This window comes from Monodelphis domestica, chromosome 2 (genome assembly GCF_027887165.1).
Source record: "Monodelphis domestica isolate mMonDom1 chromosome 2, mMonDom1.pri, whole genome shotgun sequence".
NCBI classification, from domain to species: Eukaryota; Metazoa; Chordata; class Mammalia; order Didelphimorphia; family Didelphidae; genus Monodelphis; species Monodelphis domestica.
This window is the reverse complement of record NC_077228.1, coordinates 139,697,461-139,725,455: the sequence shown is the minus strand read 5'-3', so window position 1 is coordinate 139,725,455 and position 27,995 is coordinate 139,697,461. Positions and strand designations below refer to the sequence as shown.

General features: G+C 36.6%; 1 protein-coding gene across 1 annotated transcript; it reads right to left on the bottom strand.

The window, feature by feature from the left end:
- Positions 1–2: 2 nt before the first annotated feature.
- TFB2M (transcription factor B2, mitochondrial) lies at positions 3–27,992 on the bottom strand. The gene is made up of 8 exons (XM_056816052.1): positions 27,524–27,992; positions 13,335–13,423; positions 10,590–10,743; positions 9,208–9,356; positions 8,016–8,102; positions 6,427–6,486; positions 4,388–4,539; positions 3–874 (listed from the first exon to the last, which is right to left on the bottom strand). Exons 1-8 carry the CDS (start codon positions 27,816–27,818, stop codon positions 688–690), a joined length of 1,173 nt encoding a protein of 390 aa, XP_056672030.1. The 5' UTR covers positions 27,819–27,992; the 3' UTR covers positions 3–687.
- Between the last annotated feature and the right edge of the window lie 3 nt (positions 27,993–27,995).

Genomic DNA, 27,995 nt, shown 5'->3' with positions numbered 1-27,995 from the left:
TCTTCATAATATACATTTCTTTATTAAAATACATACACAATGCAACCCCACTTAAACAAATTTCTATTTTATGTGTTACTCAAGTATTTAGATAAAAAATGTAGGCTTTGGAAAAATATCACAAAACCTATTAATAAAAAAATTCCAATAAAAAACTTAAATAAGACATTTTAAAATTACATTTTACTTTGCAGCACTTGCAAGCATAACTTCAAAGGCTTACAAAGTAAAATTTGCAAATAACTGGATCAATCTAATTAACTTTCTAAGATTGATGAAATGTAACCAAAAATAAGCCCATGTGAAAGCATTAATACTTAAATGAATTCAATTTAAGATGTTTTAACAAGGCTGGAATTTACTAAATTAATTTCCATTTGATAGTAATTTACCAACCAATTAGATAGCAGTGAAAGAATTTTGCACATATTCTCCAAAAACCTTGATTTTTTTTCAGTTCTTCCAATTAACAGTCAAATGAAGGTTTTGCTTATACATTTTATCCATTTAACAGTAACAACTATTAAAAAAAATCAGTGTGAACTTTCAGACATCATCCTTCAATTGTGTAAAACAAAACCATTTATTCTCATTTGAAAAGAGGCAAACTTTTAAAACCTATTCTTTTTAATTTATAACATAATTCTCAAAGGAACTGCTCCATCCAGTTAATAAAATCTTTGTGACTTAGCTGCTTTCTAGAACTGTGTTTTGCAGGAAATGATCAAATAGCCATTTTTGGGTAAATGTTTCAGAACTTTCCAAAACTTCAAAAAGATATTTAAATTCTTCTGGCTCCAAACTGCCTACCGGATCATGTTTATTCCTGTTTAGTTGTTGAAGCAAATCCCCTTTATTACATATAGACCATGAGCTGCAAAATACAGAAACAGGCTTATTTCATTCTTTTTATAAAAACTTTCAATTAACATTAAAAATTATATAGAAACTATCTTCTAAAAATCAATTTATTATAAATTAATCACAGTATGGATTCTGCTCTACCAAGTTGCACTATATCTATTATGTATATACCTTCTTGTCTCCTCCAAGAAAATATAAGCTCTTTAAGGGTTTAGATTGCTTCACTTTTGTCTTAGTATCCCTAGAGCCTAGCTGCTTGCAGATTAATTAAGAGTCCCTACGGCTCTTTCCTAGACCATCTTTGTTTTTCTCTATATACTTTCTCTAGGTGACCTCACTGGTTCACATGGGTTTAATTACCCATCTCATCAGGTGGCTCCCACATCTACATTTCCAGCCCTAGTCTCTCTCTTGAACCCCAGGACCACATAACCTGCTGAACATTTCCTAACCGACATCCTGTAGGAATCTCAAATGCAACACATTCAAAAGTCATCTTTTGTGCAATTTTTAGGGCCATGCTATTCTCCTGTGTAGCATTCCAATTTTAGTAAATGTTCTGCCAAAGCGAACACAAACTACTTATATTTCTCTTCAAACCGACCCTGATATTGAATATCCCTAGTTCTGCTGGGAGATCCCATTGTCTTTCCATCACCTGGATTTGCAAACTTGGAGTTTTCCTCAACTCTCAATCAGATACCAAGTCTAGTCAATTCTATTTCCATAATATCACTTGCATTTGTCCTCTCTTGTCAGATAGTCTAGTAGGTCCCTTACTTAATAAAATCCAGTGGTTCTCTATTACCTGAAGGGTCAAATTCAGATAATCATAGCAAGCTAGGATCCTCCTTCTAACATTTAAGCCCTTCCTACCCATATCTCCAGCTTAGTTATACATACTTCTTCTTCATGGACCCTAGGGTACCAACTGGCCTACTTACTATTCTTCCCCTATGACATTCAATATCTTGTCTACTATCTTTTTACTGGCTATCCTCCATACCTGGAATATATTCCCTCCTGACTTCTTTCCATGAGAAACCATGTTTCTTCACACTGCCTCCTAAGGCTTTTCCTGATCTCCCTGCTAGGTGTTTTAGCATGCATGCATGCATATATGTATGCATGAGTTCCTTGAGCTCTGGGACTGTTTCTGTACTTGTATCCTCAGTGCCTAGCATAATACTAGGACATGGTAGGTATTTAATAAATGTTTTTTTTGACTGACCATATGGAGCAAAGGTTTGCCAAAATAATTATATAAACATATACTTAAAAACACTGTTAAAAATATTCTGAAAAATTTTATACCATTTCTTTAAAAGCAGATCAAGATTTTTTTTTCAACCTTAATTATTCTTGTAACCAATGGCTTAGTTAAATTAAACTTGCTTCCTTGTTGGGGCATACATTAATTCATCATTGCTGTCTTCCTCATTTCTATTTTCTATCTGATCTTACCACAAAATATTATCTTCACCATTACACATTACATGTGAAAGGAAGCATATTTTGATTCAGCACATATAGAGTTAGAATATATATATTTTTTACCATATATTTAAAATCTAGTTGTTTTTTCCCCTGAATGACATGGGAACATGGACTCCCAACAATCTAAACAGAATACTGTCTTTGGCAAATGCCCTCAAATTTTTCTTGAATTTTCAACAATGAACATTCTTTTAATCAACACAATGTTTCCCTTCCCATAGATGTTCATGATTTTATAGTACTTAATAACTTTTATTTTTAATTTGCATTTTTGTTTCATCTCAAGCCCTAACTGAGCAATGAGTTTTGTAGAAGATGCTGCACACTTTTATAATCTCTAGTTTGGGCTCACAACAAATAATTCACCAGGCAATTAGAAACATGTTTCCAGAAATGGTAATGTGATTCTTTTACGAAAAACTATCCAATGATGGAATATTATGATGCTATAAGAAATGATAAGCAGGATGATTTCATAAAGATGATTTCATAAAAATCTGGAAAGATTTACATGAACGGATAAAAAATGAAGTAAAAAAGAAGCAGGAGAACATTGTACACAGTAACAGCAACATTGTATAACGATCAACTGTGAAAACTTGACTACTCTCAGCAATGCAATGATCAGGGACAATTCTGAAAGACTTATGGTGGGGAATGCTATATACCTCCAGAGAAAGAACTGTTGGAGTTTGATGCAGTTCAAAGCATACTATCTTTTGCAGTTTATTTACAGTTTTATTTTGAGGTTTAGGTTGTGTAGGAGTGTACTCTTACAAAAATGACCAAGATGGAAGTATGTTTTGCTTTATAATACATTTATAGCCCAGATCAAATTGCTTACCATCTCCAAGTTGTGGGAGGCAAGAGAGGAGGGGAGATGATTTGGATATTATAATTTTGGAATTATTATTTCATATAATTTGGAAAATAAAATCTTTGAATTAAAAAACTAAAAACAAAACAACCAAAAAAACTACCAAAATTTTTCACATTTTGGAATGTATCTAATCATAAATCCCATCATTTCCATATATGACACTGAGTGTGAAATGCTGTACTTGGACCTCTAATATAGTGTAACATGTAGCGCAATGATAGAAAACTTGCATTACTGATTTCACAGGTTGTCATGAGGATCAAAATGAGGCAATACAGAGTAATCCTAAAAGTCTGAGTAAAGGGACAGCTAGGTGGCTCAGCAGATAGAGTGCCAGGCCTGAAGTCAGGAGTTCAAATCTGGTCCCAGACATCTCTTAGCTGTGTGATCCTGAGCAAGTCATTTAACCCCAATTGTCTAGTTCTTGTTACTCTTTTGTCTTGGAACCAATACTCAGTATCACTTCTGTGACAGAAAGTAAGAGGTTTTTCTTGAAGTATTAGTACAATTTAAAGTTATCTGGGCTTTAAATTGCACTTAAGACTTTTAGAATACCCTGTGGACATAAAGCCTTTGCTAATTATAAAGTTTGCCAAGGATCCTGTAACTTCAGAATGCAGAGGTGGAGATGAGAATGAACTAGTTGAGGAGAAGCAATGAAGTGGTAGGATATACAAGAGGCTGCAATCATTTTCTCCCTTTTAGTGAGAAGAAACATAGTTGTAAAGCTTCAAAGCTTGGAGGCTGCTGAGTCTTAAATTTAGAGATAAAGAAATGGAGTTCAGAGAGATTAAGTGATTTGTTCACTGTCACAAAATCTCTGCAGCAGAATTCAAACTCAGGTCTTCCTGACTCCAACTTTAACACTCTAGTGACTATGCTATTAGCATACAACAGGCTACCACTTTTAATTTAACTTAGGGCAAAGGCAAAAATAAGTTAAATTTTATTAACTACTGATGATTTATTCAATAAACAGCATTTACTGATGCAGAAAAGTAAAAAAAGGGAGAAATATGTGTGATAGGGATAGAGAAAAAATAAGGATATGATGCCTCATTCTAAGTTAATCAAACATACAAAACTAGTCCTGTAATATTAATGAAATCTAAATTCTCAAATGAACTCACCCTTTTAAATACTTACTTAAATAAATCAATTAATTTATATTTGCGCTTGGTAAAACACTGTTTAACCAGGTACATAAAATTACATGAATTCATAGGTGTCAAATTATCTGTAAATAAATTTCTTCGAGGAGTCAATCGAATAAAGTTCAGGTGCTTATTTTTTGATTCCTAAAGGAGGGAGGGGGAGAGAAAGAGAACTTTAGACAAAAAATATTGCTAGGGCAAGAATATGACCCTATGCTACAATTCATCTAAGACTCTGGGTCAGAGGTAGGGGCAAAGCAAATAAGAGCTAGTGATTCTTGTTAAAATCTTGTCTCTGTTAATGACTGCCTGAGTGAACCTGAGATTATCATTTAACCTTAATGCACCTCAGTTTCTTCATTTGTAAAATGAGAAGACCAAACGAGATAGCCTATAACCATGGTGGCAGACCTATGGTACATGTGTGTGTGTGGTCACTCAGAACCCCCTCTGTGGGTATGTGTACTGTCATCCCAGCAAAGAGTTCACCAGAGTTAATTACTAGAAAGCCAGAGGGGCTCGGGGCCAAACTGTTCCCCTCCCCCTCTCCACAGGGGCCTGAGGACATTTCTTACATTACCTACTCTTCTAAAAGGTTCACCACCACTGGCCTATAAGGTGTGTCCTTCCAGGAATAACCTATGATCTGATTCCTAAATTGTACTAACATCATTAAAGAACTCAGTAGTTCTCTACAATGCTGCATACACTAAAAGATATTTGGTGTCTTCTTGACTGGTTTTATAGGTTTTTAAGTCAAACAAATATAATTTTATTTATTCTATAGCTGATAGTAAAGAATACTAAAATAAAAACCAAGGTTATAACTTTGAACTATCAGAAATTTATAATAGCTTGAAGTTAATGATCAGTCATATCGAAGCACTTAAAAGGTCAAGGACAAAAAAGATAAACTTAATATTTAAATTGAGTTGACATGTCTAGAAAGAGTAATCTTTATAACATTTAATACTAACAAACCTGAAAGCCAGGTGAAATAAAAACTATTGAAAAATTATAATCATATTCCACTGGTATCTCAGTACTTATGACACTTATACGGAATGTTATATAAAACCTAATGCTTGTTAACTCGATTTAGGCTGTTAAGTTATCAGATCGGCTCTACTAAGTCTCCCTTTGTAAAGATACCTCCCTGGTAGAAAGATTTTGGTTGTCTTAACTGGTGGGAGGAGGAGGGTGTCAGGGAGCTAGATTCTTTATAGTAATCCACAATGTGAAATTATTTATATTTTTTAAAAATATATTCAGCAACCAAAGATAGGAACCAAGATGATATGCCTAATGTTGAATTCTGTTCTATAAATATGTAGCATACTGACACGATTGACATGGGATACATAATTTCTTTAAATTAAAATTTTAATGTTTTACTGATGCCTTATATCCATTATTTCCCAAACACTCCATGGGCCTACCACAGTGATAAAGAAAAACAAATAAACAAAAAAAAACCCACAATGACTATAGCTGATAATGTATACAATATTCCTTTCAAATTCTCAAGAGTTCAACTTCCTTTAAGGAATCTTTTCATTATACTGTGGTATCATTGTGGATATTCTTTTAGTTCTTTCTAGAGAACTGAGGATTGTAGATATTCTTCTCTTATTTCACACTGGAGCATTTAAAAAAAATATAAACATGACTTTTCATAGGTCACATTACTCAAATTTTAAAATAGTACTTTTTGCAATTTCATAGATATAAGTGTTTCAAACATAAAAAAGTTTAAATTTCCAGCACATTGATATTTTAAACATTTTTAATAAAATACAAAAAACTGTTGAAAAATCCCCAATGTCTTCAAAAGTACATAAAGAGAAAATTTTTCCCTCTGAAAAAACAGTTAAGGGAATTCATTCATTTTTGAAGTAAAATGTTTTCTCTAAAAGTTATCATTTCCTAATGATTCTTCCAATCCTCTCCCAATAAACCTTCTCCTATAATAAAGTAGTTAAATAAGACAAACCAAATCATTGATCATATCTAAAAAGCTTTGCTTCTTACCTTGCACTTGAATGACTGGAATTTTCCACTTTTGAAGGTTACAAATGATGATAAAGGCTCCTTAGGAAAACAAACAAATCCCCAAAGTTGTTTTAATTTCATCAAAATTCCACAAGTTATTCCTGCCTTATAGTTATCTTATCTAAATTGGGCTTGACTAGTAACACTGAGCATATTTTTGAAATTCTTAAAACACTGGTTGCAATTTTTTCTATAATTTCATTCCTCTGTACTTCCTCTACAGAAATGCCTTTATCCACTTCACTCTTGGATTTTTTACATTGGGAGTATCCTCAGTTCCTGTGCCTTTAATTGACTGGTTCTTTGCAGAAAATGCATCTACATTCCTGACCCTGGAATCATGCAGTTAATTCTTTCTTTGCTCCCCTGCCACATTTTCAATTTCCTTTCATATGAAGTCCTCCCCATTAGAATGTGAGTTCTTTGAGAGAAAGACTCTCTGCTTGTATTTGTATTCCTAGAACACATTACCTGTTCACAGTAAGTACTTAATAAATGATGTTGACTCAACTATAGAATGTTAGAATTAATGATCCCTTAAAGAAAAGTGTATTTAAATTAACCCCCCCAAAAAAACTTAACTTCTCCCTGTATAGTTTTTTCCTTTATCTATAAGTTCAAACTCTCCATTTAGTCTAATAGAATAGGGAGGGATGGAGGAAGAGAAAGAACAGATAGAAGAGTACCCTAGATAGAGCTCTGGAGGAGATAATCATTGCTAAGGGGCTTGCAAGGAAGATAACGCAGTAAGGCAAAACAACAAGGAAATGTATAAAGAAAATTTAAAAAGGATGATCATTAAAAAAATGGAGAGGAGTATTTGAGTGAGGTAAATAGGATGAAATTTTGGAAAAGGTCAAGTCAATATTTATTTGTTAAGCATTTATTGTGCTCCTATTTTTCTAGTGCTGAAGATACAAAGAAAGGAAAAAGTCTTTACTCTCTTAGTCTAACAGGGGAGACAACATGAAATCAATCAAAGACAAGCAAAATATATATAGGGTAAACTGGAGATTATCTCGGAGGGAAGGCATTAGTTTTAAGATGCATCAGGAAAGGCTCCTTGTAAAAGGTGAAAATTTTAACTAAATCTTACAGGAGGCCAGGGAGCCAGGAGTCATACGTGAGAAAAAAGAGAATTCCAGGCATGGTGGTATCTTGTTTAAGGAACAGCAAAGAGCTGAGGTAAAAAAGAATAAGGTCTGAGAAAAGGATTGTGACCATGAAATAAGGGTTTTTAAGACTTTGAATTGCCCAAACTGCAAAGATAAATTTTTAGTGTCTTGATTTTATATTAAAAATAAAGTGGTCGCCATGGGAAAAATTACCAAATATGAAATACCCAAGTCAGCTGGGTTTTATGGAGATTTTAATTAATACGAATGAAGGAATTAAAGAAAGGGAGAGAGACAGAATAAGAGGAAATAATAGGAAAGGGCCTAGGCTGTTGGCCTAGGCCTAAGCTTTAAGACAGACTAGTCAGTCCTTCATCACTCACCACAAGATTTTGTCCTAGGCAAAACTCTAGTTTTCAGAGAGACCCTCCAGTTAAGAACAATTTTACTCACCATATGTAGAAGCTTTATCTCATAAGCTGTTTGACAGAGTACACTTAGGGGTTGATAAAATTTTTCATCAGGCTTCGAAATGATTTTCTGACCAAAGAATAAATTTATAAGTGACAGAATATTAATATATTTCAAAATCCTTCAACATCCACAAACACTATTATAATATTTGAAAATAAAAGCTATAAATCTAAGTTAGTTAAAAATTAAAAACTGACACAAAAATGTTAATATCAATTATTTTAGAGGGCTTTGTTTCTTTGACTAACTCGCTACACAAAACAGATTTCCTTTAAGCTATTTAAAAAAGTACTTTCATTATGGCATGCTGTGAGGAAAATCTCCTAAAAGATAAAATAACAATTATGGAATCAATAAAGTAATAAGCATTTATTAAGTGCCTCCAATGAGTCAGGCAGAAAGGACAAATAAGTTCAGTGACTTCCAAGCATTTGGTATAGTGATGATCAAATTTTGAAGTCTACTCCCAAAAGTACCATTTCCTGAATAACCTTGGATTACTTCATCAAATTTTGCTTTAGTTTCTATTACTCTAGACCATAAATATGTATCCCTTACCTTATGCACAGATAACAATACCCATCTGTGCATTATAGGGATGTTCTTGTGATTAATACATTAACTACCTAATGCACTTTGAGGACTTACAAATTGCTACAAAAAGAAAAGGCATCTACTATCATATAACATGAGACTGATACTTGTACTCACATTATTCAGATAAAAAGTGAAGTCTAAAATTTGACATGAGGAAAAAGAAAGAAAATCAACCTTCCCCCTTTAGAATGTAAGCTCCTTTGAGGATATGATCTGTCTTTCTACTCATATATGCAGTCAATGTTTAGCACAGTGGCTGACATGTAGTAAGCACTTAATTCTTACTGCCTGAATAATTGATTTATGTGTTTAAGCCAAACAAATATCATCTGAAATATGACTATAAATATTAATACTATGAATAGCTCATGTTTACATAGTCCTTTAAGGTTTGCAAAGTATTTTAAATACATCATTTCACTCGTTCTTCCCAAGACATATAAGGTAAATGCTTTTGCCATTTCCACTTTTCAGATGAGGAAACTAAGGCTCAGAAACATTAAATGACTTTCAGAAGAGACTCATTAGAGAATTGTTACCAAAAATACTTAGCAGCTTCTTTTTAGTAAGATACCTTGTATTCTTTTTCACTAATAAACATATTCAATTCTATTCGTCCATAGTCATATATGGAACTACAAGAGTAGAGGTCATATAAAAATTTCCAAAGTGCACTTCTTTCATTTTTAGCTGGGAAAAATCCAACTATCTTTACAGGAACATCTGTTATGAAAAAAAAAAAAGCAAGAATACCTAAGTAAAAATTCTACACATTTTTTCTTTGTAATAGATTTTCAAAAGGTTAACAAAATTAACAAACAAATTAATCTTCACAAAACTCTATATTCTTGGCTTTGGGAAATGAAATCCTAACTTCTCTGAGTTGTTTCTTTAATATGGAAACATGGCATTTTATTAATATTCTAACAACATTTTTTCTAAACCCTTACTTTCTGTCTTAGAATCAATACTAAGTATCAGTTCCAAAGCAGAAGAGTCAGGGCTAAGCAATTGGAGTTAAGTGACTTGCCTAGGGTCATAAGGCTAAGAAATGTCTGAGGTCATGTTTGAACCAGGGACCTGGCTCTCTATTCACTGAGCCATGCATCTACTCCCATTCTATTAACATTAACATAGTTTGAAGCATGAAATGTCTAGAATAAGCCTTTTTATATTTCTATCACCCTCAACATAGTTCAGGGCTTCATTACTACATACCCAGACTACTGTAATCACCTTCCTGTAAGTCATCTTACCTCCACTCTCACTCTCCTAAATTATTTCCATTGTGATTATGACACTCCAGTTCAAAATCCTTCAATGGTTCATTTTTACTACTAAATAAAATTTATATTACTTACCTGTATGTTAAAGGCCTTCCATGTCCTTGGCCAATCTTTTCACCCGATATATTTCATGCTATTCTCTTCCAAAAATGACATATTACAACCAAACTTTACTTAAAGTCTCCTTTTATATGTTTCATATTGATGTTCTTGCTCACTGCCTGGAAGGCCACTTCCCTGCTTTCTCTGTCCCCATCCAAGTCTAGCTCTCTTTACTGGTTAAAATCCTACTCTGCTGGTTAGAGACTTTCTCTCAGTCTTACTGTGCATCATTTTGTACTAAATTTTTAATGCATTTGTCATATCCCTCTTTTGGATTGTGAGCAACATGAGGACAGGGCTTCTGATCTGGTGAATCCTCCCCTTTATTGCCAAGTAGAATGATCACTACATAGAAATAGAGAAATTCTTGTTGAAGCTGAATATTTAGATATCCAGAATACTCCTACCTAAAAGCAAAAAACATCTGCTCTTTTTTTCATTCACATATACTAGCAGACTAATTATATTTACCTAACATGCTTGAAAACTTGTCAGTGGAAGCAACTGACCAAGAACATTAACAGAACAGAACTTAAATATGTTTATTTTAATAAATGATAAAATTTACCTGCTTCCCATGGAATTTCTCTTATTCCAAAATTCTTGAAAAGTGTTTCTGTAAACAAAGGAGGTGGTGTTGTTGCTCTATTATTACTGGGATCTCGACTGAAGAAGTCACAGTAGATTACTTCTAGTTGTCCATTAAGATGGTTTTTTAGGGACTAGAATAAAAAGTCAAAATTTTTAAACTTTGTAAACCTTGTAGAATATTCTACCTTGGAATTATTGATCAAATTTTACTGAATAAGCATAACATTATGAATAGAAGGCCAAGTTGGGCCATGTGGTTTTCAGTTCTGGCACTGACACATACTAGTTATGTGACCACAGACAAGCCTCAAGCAACCCTATATAAAGTTCCTGATATGTATCAGTGAAGAGAGTTCATATTAAGATTTCAATGTGCCAATAAAATTATAGTACTGGATCAGAACGTGGAGATTTAAAACCCCAATTAAATCAGGACAAATGGGAAGTGAGTAGAAACACATGCTGTAAGGGGGAGCTTACTGACTTACCAATTTCAACATTCTAAGATTTCCTCCTGGTTATGTTTCTGACTTTTTGGACTTCAAATGCAATTGCATCTAGGAACATCTGATCTATCTTCAACCACAGCTTTCTCACCCTGACACATCTGTTATGGCAGTTCCCTCTCCCACTGTTGAATTCCATATCTCTGTTATGGCAGCCCATTTTTCCTTCTCCCATTGTAGAGTTCCTCATGGAGCCTCAATTTTGGGGAGGGGCCATAGTAGCCAATCTTTATTTCCCTCTCAGCAGCCCTATGCTGGGTACTTTCACAGACCTCTCTGCTCCACCTTCAGCTTTCATGTCTTCCTCCATTAGAATGCAAGCTCCTTGAGGGTAGACATTGTCTTTCTTTTTTGTTTATAGAAGTAAACCCAATACTAAGCACAGTGCTTAGCACATAGTATGTACTTAATAAATGCTTTTTGTCTGATGTCTTATATTGTGTTTTCACTTAGTTGACACCCAAATTATAAAACAGCACCATAAAAAAACTATAAATCAAAGTTTCAGTTTCATCAATACATTTATAATTACTTGGTGAGTTTCCAGGACTGGTCATTGTGCTCAGTTCTAGGTTTGCATCATCATCTTCCCTTTGGACATCTCAAATTCAATAAGTCCAAAACACAACTCAGTAACTTTTTCCTCAACCCCATAATCTCTTCTAACCTTCTGGTGAGGGTATTCCAACTTGGATCATCTTAAGACTTCTCACTCTTGGTCTTCCCATAGATCCAAACTGTTAGCAACTCTTGCCTTTTCTATTTTCACTACATTTCTTGTATATTACAGGCAGCTGGTAGCATAGTGGATTGTGGGCCTGGAACCATGCTGGTGAATGTGTGGCATGCTTGCCCCAGCATACCAGAGGGAGCTGCTCTGTTTCCCTCTCTACGGTGTCTCAGGACAATTTTCATATGCCCCACCTCTCTGCCCAGCAGTCCAATGCAAGCACTTCCTCTGCTTCTTGTCTAGGGTAATGTGGGGAGGCTCACAGGTAACTTGAGGGTGCAGTTTGGGCACACAATCTCTAAAAGGTATGCCAACACTAGCCTAGAGTCAGGAATCTTGAGTTCAAACCTGGCCTCAAATCCTAGGCTTCTCAGAAGCTACTCAGATAGCGTAACCCTGGGCAAGTCCCTTAACCTCTGCCACAGTTTCCTCAACTTTAAAACAGGAATAATTAATAATACCTACCTTGCAGGGTTATTATGAGGATCAAATAAGAAAATATTTTTAAAAATGCTCTTGCCATAGTTCCTGGAACACAATGGGAACTAGATAAATGCTCATTCCCCCCCCCCCCCCCATATACTTAGCTTATTCCCTTAATTTTTCCTTTTCTAGGGCAAAACACCAAGTAAAAGTCTGAGGCTAAAAACAAACTCTTATTAAGTGCTTAATATCTACTAGGCACTGTCCTAAACACTGACAGTACAAAGAAAGAGGAATACACATTTCCTAAAGTTTCTGTTTTCTTTTTTAATCCTTATAGCAAGACTGACATTTTCTGTTGAATAAAAATGGGAAATGCAATAAAAACATAGAAACGTATATATGTATATGTGTGTATGTAGAGATACAAAGAAATAGAATTAATAATGGAAGGCAATCACAGGAGGCAGGCATTAGGAGCAGGGTAGACTAGGAAAGTCATCTTGTAGAATGTTTGAACTGACTCTCAAAGGAAGCTAGAGAAGCCAGGATACAGGGATGCAAGAGTGAGATAACTCTAGATAGGCCTTGGGACTAGACAGGGGAAAAGCAAGAAGTCAGGAGCTGTAGTATCATGGAGGAGGAAGAGTGAGAACACCAATACTGCTGGATTCACTAAGGATCTGAAGGAAAGAAAAAAAACTGGAACATCAATCAATAATCAGCTAAAGGTCACAGCTATTATTACTTTTTAAAATTTACTTAGAATACTTTATTCCTTTATTTTTTTTCCTTTATTCCTTATTTTTCTTTATTCCTTTTTTTATTACTTTATTCCTTATTTTTCTTTGTTGATGGTCAAGTTCATAATATTCTTAAAATTAAAAAAAAGGAATAAAAAAAAGTCTTTTGTCTAATGTCCACTGCAATAGGCTTTCTTAGAAGGAAAGAGAACAAAACTAATGAGAAGTAAAATGAATCACAAATGCTTAGTTCCACTTTCTGAGACCAGCAAAAGCTAAATTTTTGAAAGTATTAGTTTTAAGAAACTAAAATTATATACCTCTAAATATGGAAGAAAAGTTCGGTCTCTTTCAAGTGCAATCACCTGTAAACCAGCATTGAGCAATGCACTGGTAATCATTCCAGGCCCTAGATTATGGAAAGAAAATTTTGTTATTTGGGGGAATGACAGCAAAATTTTCAATTATAAGACGTTAGTGTTTTTCATTTAAGCCAATAAATTAACATGCATTTATTACATGTCTAGAATATACCAGGCACTGAGAATAAAATAGAAAAGTGAGATAAAACCTAAACTCAAAGTAATTTAATATACAAACACTGAAGTTTTCAAAACCAAATGCCTCAATTTTACTTACAAAATAGAGCTTTTACAGTAATTTTTAATGTGCTGTTTTGGTGAATCTAAACTTTTTTCTTTTAGTTCTTTTAAGGTACTAACACTTTAAAACTGACCTCTGAAGGGCAGCTAGGTAGCACAGTGCATAGTAATCTGGTCTCAGACACTTCCTAGCTGTGATCCTGGAAAAGCCACTTAACCACAGTTTTGTAGCCTTTTCCACTACTGCTCAGAACTAATATCAATTCTAAGACAGAAAATGAGGATTCAAAAAACTAACCAAATAAAAAACTGATCTTTGAAGTTCCTGCATTTTTGCTACTAAATAAAGGCAATATACCATGTTGACCTTGGATTAAAAAATCTCATATTTTCACTCTTATCAGCTGTGTGAACCTGGGCAGTAACTTATCCATTTGTTCAGTTTCTTATCAGTAAAAAGGGGATAGTATCCGTCACTTTCACAGGTTTAAAAAGGATCGCTTATGCATCTATATAACCTTCCTGAGCTCTAGTCCTATATCATCAGGTGTGTATTGCACATTTCAAACTGGATTAAACTAAACATGTCCAAAACAGAATTCATTATCTTTCCTAACAAATCCATTTGTCTTCCAAATTTCATGATTTCTGTTGAGGGCACCACCATCCTTTTCATCACACAGGTTTGCAACTTTGTTATCATTCTCACTCATCCTGTATATCCAATCAACTGCCAAATCCTGCCCAGTCTATCTCCACAAAAGCTATGATACAGGTCCTTCTTCCTCCAATCACAAAACTGCCACCCTAATTCAGATTCTCATCATCACTTATCCAGTTTATTGCAATTATCTGCTAATCAGGCTCCTTGCCTTAATTTTCTTTCACTCCAATTCATCCTCTACTAGTTAGCACAATGCTTTTCCTAAAGCACAGGTCTGACTATCATCCCGTTGATAAACCCAGACACTTCTTATGATTTCTAGGATCAAACTCCTCTGTTTGAAATTTGAAGACTTTCATAACCTGGTACCAATCCATTTTACACAGCACTTCCCTTCATATATACATACATACAAGGCCAACCAATCTGACTTTATTATTCTTTATCCATCTCATGTCTCAGTGTCTTTGCATTGTTTTTCTACTATCACTGGAATAAACTCCCTTCTTACTTCTTTTCGAATCCCTACGTTCTTCCAAGGCTCAGCTCAAGCATCACTTTCAAAAGAAACTTTCCCTACTCTCCCAGAAACTCATGCCCCAAATTATAACATACCGATTTTCACTTTGACTTATTTTTGCTGACATATGGACATGTTATATCTATATGATATTTGGGCATGTTGCCCTTCTCCCAGTCTGGTTATTATCTAGCAAAGTGATGTGCAAGAAATTTTTTTATTGATTTTTTTTTCTAATTCCCATATCAATTTAGAACCACTGCACTTTCAATTTAAAATCTTAAATTTCTGGCTCTATTTGTCACACTCAGATAAGTTAAGAGCCTAATGGAACTTTTAAATCCCACAGATGATGCAATGAATAAGCCTTGAACTGGGTCATATTATAAATATTTATAGAATTAATACTTAGTCATGGTTTGAAACAATAATCGTTACATAATATTTTAAAGTTTTGGCATAATGGTTTAATCATCCTCAGAGCCAGGAAAACATGAGTTCAAGTCCTGCCTCTAAAACATAATGGCTTTGTGAACATGGGCAAGTCATCCGACCACAGTGCTTGAGGCAACTCACTAAAATAAGAATTCTTAACTTGGACCATTCTGAACCCGCATCTAACACCTAATAGGTTGAACATTTTACCTCAAAAACAAAAGAATTTCAACTTAATCCTAAAATATTGAGCTTAGGGATCATATATTCCGAAATGGAAGTGGGTGAGGGGAAAACAAGTATTTAAATACAGGTATCGGGAGTCAAGATGGCGGCCTAGAAGAGCAGAAGTTCAGACCTCTGCATACCCCTGCTTACCGATCACAAACTGAATGCTCCTAGGGGACTGAAAATCAAACTTAACAAGACAGAGCCAAGGAACCCTCCTACTGGACTTAATTCAAAAAGTATGCTCTTCGAAGGTCCCAGGACCCATCCCCCCTCCCAACTAGAGCACCAAGATTGCAGTGGCAGCGGGAACTTCTGGGCGGGCAATGGTGCTGGTCTGGAGGGTGTATCTTGCAGGCAGGGCTGTGCCAAGTTCAGTGCATCCAACACAGATGGCAGGGAAGGAGCTAAAGAGGGAGCATAGAGCTGGCAGCCTGGCCAAGCTGTGGAGATCCTCCATATTTGCTCCAGCCTTCCAGGAGGTTTTGGACTCAGAGCACACCCAGCCCAACCAAGCTGAACTTAATCCCATCAAAAGTCTCCAGAACTCAGGGAAGTCCAGGCTCCACAACCATCCTCATTGACTGCTGGACTTTAATCCAATCAAAAACCTCCAGAGGACAGGGAAGCTCAAACCCCCAACAATCTTCTCCCAGAGACTACACGGAGAGATCTCCTGTTAAAGCTCCAAGAGGGGACTGACAGAAGCCCCCAAAACTAAAAAATATGAGAGGAACAAGAGCACAGACAAATACGGGGAGTAAAGAAGGGGTGAATATGAACAAACAACAGAAAAAGAAGAAAGAAACTACAATAGACAGCTATTATTCAGCAAAATGGAACAGAGGGGGAGAGATCAGCAAACGATAAATCAGAAATCCCAGCGAATTGGATACAGGCTGTGGAAGAACTAAAAACACAATTAAGAGAGCCTGAAGATAATTGGCAAAAGAACTTAAAAATTAAGATAAATCATCTGGAAACAGAGGCACTTGAACTAAAATGAGAAAATAGTGTCTTGAAAGCCAAAATCAAGCAGCTGGAAGATGAGGCAAAGGAGATGAAAGATGAGGCAAGGAAGATGAAAGATGAGACAAAGGAGACAAAAGATGAGGTAAAGAGGATGAAAGATGACCTTCAAAGAAAATCAGACCAGAAGGAAAAGGATGACCAAAAAGCCAGGGATGAAATCTTGTCTTTAAGAACCAGAATACAACAACTGGAATTAAGTGACCTCACAAGGCAGCAGGACACTATAAAACAAAAAGAAAAGAATGAAAAAATTGAGGAAAATACGAAGCATCTCATTCACAAAACAGATGATTTAGAAAATCATTCCAGGAGAGACAATTTAAGAATCATTGGTCTACCAGAAGACCATGACAAAAGAAAAAGCCTAGATGTAATACTACAAGCAATTATTCAGGAAAACTCCCCCGATATCCTAGAACGAAAGGGAAAAGTGGAGATTGAAAGAATCCACAGATCACCTCCTGTATTTAATCCCCAACTGACAACACCCAAGAATGTTATAGGCAAATTCAAGAACTATCAGATCAAAGAAAAGATATTACAAGCTGCCAAGAAGAAGTCATTCAGATACCACAGAACCACAGTGAGGATAACGCAGGATCTGGCGGCATCCACACTGAAGGACCGAAAGGCATGGAATATATTCCGGAAAGCAAGGGAACTAGGTCTACAACCAAGAATCAACTACCCAGCAAAACTGACTGTATTCTTACAGGGGAAAGTATGGTTATTCAACACAATAGAAGAATTCCAAGCATTCGTAAAGAAAAGACCAGACCTGAACAGAAAAATTGATGTCCAAGCACAGAACTCAAGAGAATCATCAAAAGGTAATTTAAAAAGAGGGAGAAAAGAAAAACAAAACAAAACAACAACAACAAAAAAAATTTTAAGAGACTCAATGAGTTAAAATGATATGTATCCCTATAAGAAAAGAGGTCACTGGTAACTCTTAAAAACTGTTGCTATCAGCTGGGGAGCTAGAAGAATTACACTTGAACAGTTACAAACTGTATAGGATGAAAGGACAAGACATAAATAGGTATATAGATATATGCATGCATAAATACATATACATGTGTGTATGTGCGCGTGTGTGTGTGTGTGTATATATATATATATACACAATTAGAGCTAAAAAAAGGAGGTTGATACTGGCAGAAATGGGAAAAGAAACAAATGGGGGTAAATTTATATGTCACAAAGAAGCTCATGGTGGGAGGGGGAAGAACATCAATACACTGGAGGGGTGAAGAGGTTGGAGATAGAAAATACTCAACTCTTACATGCTTTGAAACTGACTCAGGGAGGGAAGAACAATCCAATCCATTGGGACAGAGAATAGATCTGCACCCTATATGGGGAGTAGAAGGATAATAAACGGACTGGTGGGGAGGGAAGCAGTACAGGGAGGGAGAGGGTAGGGGGGTAATTTTTAGAAAGACTGCAGGGAAAATAAGGAGGGGAATAAGAAGGGGGGGTAGAAAGGGAAGTAAAATAAGGGTGGGGACTAGGGGGACTGATTAAAAACAAACATTGGTGTAGAAGGAAATAGTGAAAGAAGAAAAGGCAGGATCAGGAGTAGAAATCAAAATGCTGGGAAATACACAGCTGGTAATCATAACTCTGAATGTGAATGGAATGAACTCACTCATAAAACTCAAGCAAATAGCAGAGTGGATTAGAATCCAAAACCCTACCATATGCTGTTTACAAGAAACACACATGAGGAAGATAGATATGCATAGGGTGAAAGTAAGAGGATGGAGCCAAATCTACTGGGCATCAACTGATTAAAAAGAAGGCAGGAGTCGCGATCATGATATCTGACAAAGCCAAAGTAAAAATAAATCTAGTTAAAAGAGATAGGGAAGGTAACTAAATCCTGATAAAAGGCAGTATAGACAATGAGGAAATATCTGTACTCAACATGTATGCACCAAATGGCAATAGCATCCAAATTTCTAAAGGAGAAACTAGAGGAGCTCAAGGATGAAATAGACACAGTGCAAAAGGGCAGAAATAATAAATGCAACCTTCTCAGATCATAATGCAATGAAAATAATAATTAGTAAGGGTACATGGAGAGGTAAATAAAAAATTAATTGGAAATTAAACAATACGATTCTCCAGAACCTGTTAGTAAAAGAACAAATTGTAGAAACAATAACTTCATTGAAGAAAATGACAATGATGAGACATCCTTTCAAAACCTATGGGATGCAGCCAAAGCAGTACTCAGGGGCAAATTTATATCCTTGAGTTCATATATTAACAAATTAAGAAGGGAAGAGGTCAATGAATTGGGCATGCACATTAAAAAACTAGAAAGCAAACAAATTAAAAATCCTCAGATGAAGACTAAATTAGAAATCCCAAAAATCAAAGGAGAAATTAATAAAATTCAAAGTCAAAGAACTATTGATTTAATAAATAAGACTAGAAGCTGGTACTTTGAAAAAACAAAACAAAGTACTAGTCAGTCTAATTAAAAAAAGGAAAGAAAAAACCAAATTGATAGTATCCAAGATGAAATGGGAGGCCTCACCTCTAATGAAGAGGAAATTAAGGCAATCTTTAAAAACTACTATGCCCAACAAATATGGCAATCTAGGTGATATGGATGAATACTTACAAAAATATATTGCCTAGACTAAGAGAGGAAGAAATAAATTACCTAAACAACCCCATATCAGAAAAAGAAATTGAACAAGCCATCAAAGAACTCCCTAAGAAAAAATCCCCAGGTCCAAATGGATTCACAAATGAATTCTATCAAACATTCAAAGAACAACTAATCCCAATATTACACAAACTATTTGACAGAATAAGCCAAGAAGGAGTTCTACCAAATTCATTTTACGACACAAATATGGTACTGATCCCAAAGCCAGGCAGGTCAAAAACAGAGAAAGAAAATTATAGACCAATCTCCCTAATGAATATAGATGCAAAAATCTTAAATAGAACACTAGCAAAAAGACTCCAGCAAGTCATCAAAAGGGTTATTCACTATGACCAGGTAGGAATCATACCAGGAATGCAAGGATGGTTCAACATTAGGAAAACTATCCTCATAATTGACCATATTAACAAGCAAACTGACAAAAATCACATGATTATTTCAATAGATGCAGAAAAAGCCTTTGATAAAATACAACACCCATTCCTATTGAAAACACTAGAAAGTATAGGAATAGAAGGGTGTTTCCTAAAAATAACAAACAGTATATATCTGAAACCATCAGCAAACATCATCTGCAATGGGGATAAACTAGAAGCCTTCCCAATAAGATCAGGAATGAAACAAGGATGCCCATTATCATCCATATTATTTAACATTGTACTAGAAACACTAGCAGTAGCAATTAGAGAAGGAAAAGAAATTGAAGGTATTAAAATTGGCAATGAGACCAAGCTATCACTCTTTGTGGATGATATGATGGTATACTTAAAGAATCCTAGAGAATCAACCAAAAACCTAGTCGAAACAATCAACAACTTTAGCAAAGTTGCAGGATAAAAAATAAACCCATATAAGTCATTAGCATTTCTATATATCTCCTATCCATCTCAGCAGCAAGAATTAAAAAGAGAAATTCCATTTAAAATCACCCTAGACAATATAAAATACTTAGGATTCTATCTGCTGAGACAAACACAGGAACTATATGAAAATGACTACAAAACACTCTCCACACAATTAAAATTAGATCTAAACATTTGGAAAAACATTGATTGTTCATGGGTGAGACGAGCTAACATAATAAAAATGACAATCATACCCAAATTAATTTACTTGTTTAGTGCCATACCCATTGAACTTGTAAAGATTAAAATTTAGGGGAGGCTGAGGAGACTGAGGCAGGTAGAAATTAGTTTCTCTCTGCAAGGAGTATTATATTTTTTAGAGGTTTATTAAAAGTTAAGGGTTAAAGAAAATACAGGATAAGAATAACGTGCCTAGGCCAGAGAGGCCTAGACAAGACCTCACCTACATTATGGAAAGAGCCATGTCTGTCCCAAAATGGAAGTCCAAAAGAGACTACAAAAGCCTTTGCAATCAGGTTAAATCCCTTCTCGATCTCAGCCCACCTCAGAATTCCGTGAGATTACAAAGCATTTTGGGGAAGTGGAGCAAGGGCTTGTGGGGATTGAAGTCCAGAGTTCGAGTCTATTTTTACAAACTACCAAAAAACTTCTTTACGGAATTAGAAAAAACCATAACAAAGTTCATTTGGAAGAACAAAAGATCAAGGATATCCAGGGAAATCATGAAAAAAAAGGAAGGAGGCCTAGCAGTCCCAGATCTCAAATTATACTATAAAGCAGTGGTTATCTAAATAATTTGGTACTGGCTAAGAGACAGAAAGGAGGATCAGTGGAATAGACTTGGGGTAAATGACTTCAGCAGGACAGTCTATGATAAACCCAAAGATCCCAGTTTTGGGGACCAAAACCCACTTTTTGATAAAAAAATCATGGGAAAATTGGAAGACAGTATGGGAGAGATTAGGTCTGGATCAACATCTTACACCCTACACCAAGATATACACAGAATGGGCGAATGACCTGAATATAAAGAAGGAAACTATAAGCAAATTAGGTGAACACAGAATAATATACTTGTCAGATCTTTGGGAAAGGAAGGACTTTAAAACCAAGCAAGAGCTAGAAAAAAAATCACAAAATGTAAAATCAATAATTTTGATTACATCAAATTAAAGTTTTTGTACAAACAAAACAAATGCATCCAAAATTAGAAGAGAAGCAACAAATTAGGAAACAATCTTCATTACAAAAACATGTGACAAAGGTCTAATTACTCAAATTTATAAAGAGCTAAATCAGTTGTACAAAAAACCAAGCCATTCTCCAATTGAAAAATGGGCAAGGGACATGAATAGTCAATTTTCAGTTAAAAAAAAATCAAAACTATTAATAAGCACATGAAAAAGTGCTCTAAATCTCTTATAATCAGAGAAATGCAAATCAAAACAACTCTGAGGTATCACCTCACACCTAGCAGATTGGCTAACATGACAGCAAAGGAAAGTAATGAATGTTGGAGGGGATGTGGCAAAGTTGGGACATTAATGCACTGCTGTTGGAGTTGTGAATTGATCCAACCATTCTGGAGGACAATTTGGAACTATGCCCAAAGGGAGCTAAAAGACTTGTCTGCCCTTTGATCCAGCTATAGCACTGCTGGGTTTGTACCCCAAAGAGATAATAAGGAAAAATACATGTACAAAAATATTCATAGCTGTGCTCTTTGTGGTGGCAAAAAATTGGAAAATGAGGGGATGCCCTTCAATTGGGGAATGGCTGAATAAATTGTGGTATATGTTGGTGATGGAATACTATTGTGCTCAAAGCAATAATAAAGTAGAGGAGTTCCATGTGAACTGGAACAACTTCCAGGAATTGATGCAGAGCGAAAGGAGCAGAACCAGGAAAACATTGTACACAGAAACTGATACACTGTGGTACAATTGAATGTAATGGACTTCTCCATTAGTGGAAATGCAATGACCCTGAACAACTCGGAGGAACCTCCGAGAAAAACAACTATCCACATCCAGAGGCAAAACTGTGGGAGTAAAAACACCATAGAAAAACAACTGCTTGAATACATGGGTTGAAGGCATATTGTTGGGGATGTAGACTCTAAATGAACATCCTAGTGTGAACAAGAACATGGAAATGGGTTCTGATCAAGGACACATGTAATACCCAATGAAATTGTGTTGGCTGCGGGAAGAGTGGGTGGAGGGGAAGGAGCAAAATAATGTGATTACTGTAACCAAGGAATAATGTTCTAAATTGACTAAATAAACTCATTCAAATGGGAAAAAAAGTGGAAGAAATGTTAAAAAAAATAAATACAGGTATCCCTTCCATATCTCAGGGGCTAGGGTTATGCCCACCTGTCCCTCCCCCATCTATAAAATCCACTTAAATTGTTTTGCCTCCCTCCCCCGGAAGAAATCTGAATTTTTTTTTCTTATATGGGGTGTTTACAGTACCTTATATGCATTTATGAGTTGCTGAACTTTTTAAGATACCTCTATATTTCAAGCCTTTGGGTGTTTGCTGGCTTTCACACTGTTTCTGAAAGCTTTAACTTTTTACTTATTTTAACTTTAAAAAAGAAATTATGTCTATTTGTGGTATTAAAAGACAAAATATGTTGATATTATATAAGTATTTTATGCATTTCTGAGTTCTAAACTTTTTCTGCATCATCTGCTGGTCTTCAGGTATCCTCTGCAGCTTCTGCAAAACTTCCCCACCCCTCTGCTCCAATTCCCATTTGATTTCTTATGTCACTTGAAATATGTGGACACCTCATTGAGGAAAGTCAAGATGTGGAAGGGATACCTGTATTATCTCCTTTAATCATCACAATAAACCTGGGAAGTGAATACTACTATTATTTCTATTTTACTGTTGAAGAACCTGAGGTAGAGTTAGGTTAAGTGACTTGGCCAGGGTTTCTGGGGCCAAGTTTGAATTTAGATCTTCCAGACTTCAGGCCCAGCACTATGCTACCTTGCTGTTTTAGTTCAACATCTCCATTTTGCAGATGGAGAAACTGAGACCAAGAGAAGTAGAGATTTAACTAAGATGACAAAGCATCAGGGGCAAGATTCAAACCTAGATTCTCTGACTGAATTGATCTTTCTTTCTTTTTTTTCCCTCACTGAGACCTAGCACCTTCCTGACTAAACTGAAAACCTGGCTGTCCTTTTTTAGTGCTTTTAGTGCAGTTTCACTCATGCTCCCTTTCTATTCAGTGTTCCTGGAAGGAATAACTTACCACTCTTAGATTCTTTTTCTACCATCATCACTACCAGCACTCTCCTCCTTTGAAATTTATTCAAACCAAAGTTATCGCTCAATTCAAATTCACTAACTATTATCTATGAACTCTCAAGACATTCTCCCAACTTTCTCAATGAGCACAGTCCTAGTTTCCTCTCTACTCCTGCTATCATCCTCAGGGTCTTTAGCATACATATTTCTGTTATCTCAAATACTAATCTACTCAATTTCCAAGATCTAATACTTTAAAATATGCTAAATGATCTACATGTCATGCCATTTGATCTCACAATCACCCTGTGAATTGATACTATTATATCTGGGAAACTGAGGCTGAGAGTGGTTAAATGACTTGCCCAAGGTCACAAAATTATTAAGTGTATGGAGCCAGTCTTCAAATTCAATTTTCCTGACTCCAAGTCCAGTACTTTAGCTACACTCCATCTAGTTGGTTCCACATCTCAGTTACACACTTCAGCCACACGTGCTTTACTTCCATGTTCAAGTTCTTTACATTTCCTTTAACTGAGTATAATCTGGTATTTTTTTATTTTTTCTCTATATCTTATTCTTCCTCCTAAACTTGCTCTTTGCCCTCACCATGACTTTAAATCCCTCCCTCAGTATTATCATCACACTTGCTCCTTTCCCAATTGCTAACCCCAGATTAGAAAAGTTCAACTGAAACTTATCTTCTGCTTTTGAATTCTTCAATCACTTTTCTTCTCTGTGATTCTAGTCCACACCCTACAACCCAACTCTGGATTATTTCCAGCATTTCCCTGTTTCCCTCCTATCCCCATGCAGCTCAACAGCAATGGAGAAAAATCAAGAAATCTTGCCAACTGGATTCTTATAAATTTATGCTATCCAAACTCAACTGGGCCCCACCATACGAAAGCAACATACCTTCTCCTCCTTCTCAGTTGATTCTTTATCCTCTCACCATGTGGCTACTCCAAATCTGTTCTCTCTGATCCAAAGACATTCTAAGCCCTCATCTACTCTGCTGAGGACTTCATCTCACAATTTCACCAAAAAAATTAATTAGTCTTTCTAAAACAAGCTACCTTTTCTCTCCTCTTCATCTCATATGGCTCTGACATTATCCCTTACTGTCTGATCACTCCAGCTGATGAAGGTAGAGAGTGGGCAGTGAGGGGTAGTAATAGGAATGGGACCCCTATACTCAGAAATCTTGCATTTCTCACTAGTTAGCACTAGTTAAACGTAAACTAAAAAATCTGAACTGTTGATCAGTTGTCATCAATCACCTCTATTGAATCGGAAATATTCTATACTGGGCATCAGCTTTGTGCCTAATCTGTTTTACTAATGATATTGTTCTATATTTACTTTAGTTACCCTTACCCCCAATTCTCATTCCAGAAGGGCAGCAAGACCTCTCCCACATTGACAAATGATGGTAAGGTGGAAAATAGAGAAATTGTGCACTGGGGACTCTGGCATTCCAGATGCATCCCCCAAACCTGTACATGCTCCTTATTCCCTATGATGTCTGTGTCAAACCCCAAAACACACCTCCACCTGAATCTGGCCATGCCCACTTTCCAGGTTTCTCTGGAATCAGAGATGACTAGTTCCCAGACACTGATCTAGAGGCAGGAAGCTAGTACTCCACACCTGGAGAGCTGCAATTCCATCAGCTCTAGAGAGGCTATTTTACTAAGTCTTGGGCTTACCCATCAGTCCTAAGGCTACTTTATTAGTCCCCACACTATTCCACAAGCTATTAGACTTACCATAAACCTCTTCTTCAAATAAAATTCTTTTCTTACTTCTGGATTGAAATGAGTTTGAGTCTCCCATTCTTGGAGCAAGACCCTGCTACAAACTTGGGTGTGTTTCTCCCACAATACAGTCTTTGATGCCCCTTATGCTTTGCCAAGGCCTCTACATGTACCTTTGTTCCCTCCCCTCTTATCTTGTCTAGCAGTCTGTCTCCACCACCATACCCATTCTCTCTATATTTCCTGGCTCCTTACTGCTGCCTATACACACAAGCAAGTCTCAGCATCCATTAAAAAAATGACAATAATAGATTCTATTATGCTGATTCAATATCCTCTCCTCTAATCTCCTTGAAAAAACCTTAACAATCAATCTTCCTTCCTAGCCTCCCTCTCTTCTAAATTCTCTACAAATTGGCTTTTGGCCTAATTTACTGAAAATGCTCTTCGATTTCCAATGAATAATTTTAACTGCCAATTCTAATAGCTTTTTCTCAATCCTCACCTTTCTTGACTTCTCCTAAAACATATGATATTCAATGATTTTCTCCTGAATACTCTATTCTTTGTTTTTATGACTCCTCTCTAATTTTTCCTACCAGTCAGACTTCTTTTTATCTGTATCTATCTCCATAACTCTAACTGTGGATATGCCCCCAAGACTCCACCCTGGACCATCTTCTATTGTCTTCACACACTCTCTTCATATGAGGATCTTATCAGGTTCCAGAGGTTCAATTATCACCTCTAAGAATACTATTCCTGGATCTATCTAACCATAATCTTTCTTTTCAGCTACACTCCAGCATCACTCAACTGTTGGTATATTTTCAATTGGATATCACTTAGAAGTCTCAAACTCACCAAACCCAAAACAACTCATTCACTTAAAAAACAAAACAAAACACAAACAAACTTTGTCTTACTAGCAATTCTGACACACCTACTCTTTGAAGCCAAATTTGAACCCAACCTGGCCCTCTTATCTGCCTAGCTGCCCAATTCATTCCCTTTTCCCCAAACCACCTACACCTCTTCTAAAATGCCCCATTGTTGTCAAAGGCAGCACCATGTAATCCTTTTAGTCAAACAAATTCACATGCTCCTATCATAGTGGGCTCTTCTCCCTTGATTGCTCCATTTTTAACCAAAGCAGTTACTAAATGAAATTTATTTCTTTGCAGTACCTCTCAAATATATATATATTTTAATCTCCACTCACACTATCATCACCCTTCTTCAGGTTCTGAAAAGCTATCTCCTGGAGCATTCTAGTTGGTCTCTCAGACTCAGGTTTTTTCCCTTCCCAATACTCTCCACACAACTGCCAAGGTGATTTTCCTATATTGAATACCTATGTCACTTTATGTCACTGTCCTCTTCCTCCAACTCCCACCACTCAATAAACTCCAATGGCTCCTTATAACCTCTAAGAGCAAATATAACTTTGTCACTTAAAGTCTGACCTCTTTTTAGTTTTTTAACACAACACCCTCCAAGGGCTCTATAGTCTAGTCATATTGGTCTCCTTGCTGTTCCAATCCTGACACTCTATCTCTTAATACCGTGCCTTTGCAGTCCCTCATACCTGGAATGCTTTCCCTTCTCACCTCTTAACTTTCTTGTTTTCTTTAAGACTCCCCTGAAGTGCCATCTACTCCTTTTGGCCTTCCCCTCTAAGGCTTCTTTCCTCTACTCTATATTTTCTTGAATTCACTTCTGTATGTTGTTTCTTCTATATGAGTGTAAGGTTCCTGGGAATAGGAATCATTTTTGCTTTTTCTTTGTATCTTCATTACTTAACACAGTGCCTGGCATTTAGAAATCACTTAATTAGTGTTTGTTGGCCATAGCATATTGTGGAAAAGGTTGGAGACAAACCAGATAGGAAAGGTGTGATGGGAAAAGCTCTCTACTGAAAAGTTAAAGGACCTTCCAGGTGAGGAGTAGAGGGGGAGGTGTTGCTAATTTCTTCCTTTCACATCTTTGCTGTCTCTCCCCTGGTGTCAAGAACCCCCCTGCTCCCCATTATCTGGGTCAACCCACTCTTCCTCCAGTCCACCAGTAGCACTTAAATGCCTTGTTTGCCTAGTTGCTAGCAAATAGATCACATAGCTGGAATCTTTAGCCCAAAAAAACAACTGTAGCTGTGTCAAAACGAACCAAAGCATAGTTTTATTTCAACAAATTAATAGCATTTTTCAAAAGCTCTGTGCACCCAATATCAAGTCAGTTGCTAGAGGGAAGGGGGTGCAATTGAGGGTAGATAAAGAAGTATAAAGGAAGATCCCTCTTGCACTGACTGCGCCTAATAAGTGGGAAACTGTATTACTGTATCTGTATCTCTCTCTCTCTCCCCCACTCCCTCCCTCTCCCCTCTCCCCCCCCCCACCCCGGAGAAAACTTGGGTCTCTCACTTGCTACACCCCCTCCCTAGTCCCCCACCCACCAGGATTGCACTCTAAGACCCGTGCGCCAGATCCAGGAGGTCCTGCCTGCAGGAGATGAGCCACTGTGTCCGCCACCACCGCGCTGCTCGGGAAAAGCCTCGGCCACTTGCTACTCCGTAGCGATGCCTCCGACTTGTCCAGTACAGGAAAGGGCTGACGTTCTAGGCACAACTGGGACAGGCGCCGGTGAGGCCGCGCCGAGCACACCGGAACCGTTTCCCAGCGGAGACGCGGGCAGCCCGCCACGATAGTAATCGACAGTCGTGCGGGAAGGCTGGTCACTGACCCCCACATCTTAGCCTCCACGTCGCTATCTTCCTCACTGTCTGCCTGCAGGAACCCGGGACAGGGCCGAGGCCAGGGCCTTAGCTATCAGTCTCATTTATTAAATCGCACGCGCACGACCTTTCCCAGAGAACGCGGGGCGGAAGTAAACATAGCTCCCTAAGCGTGCAGACAAGTCCCTCCCAC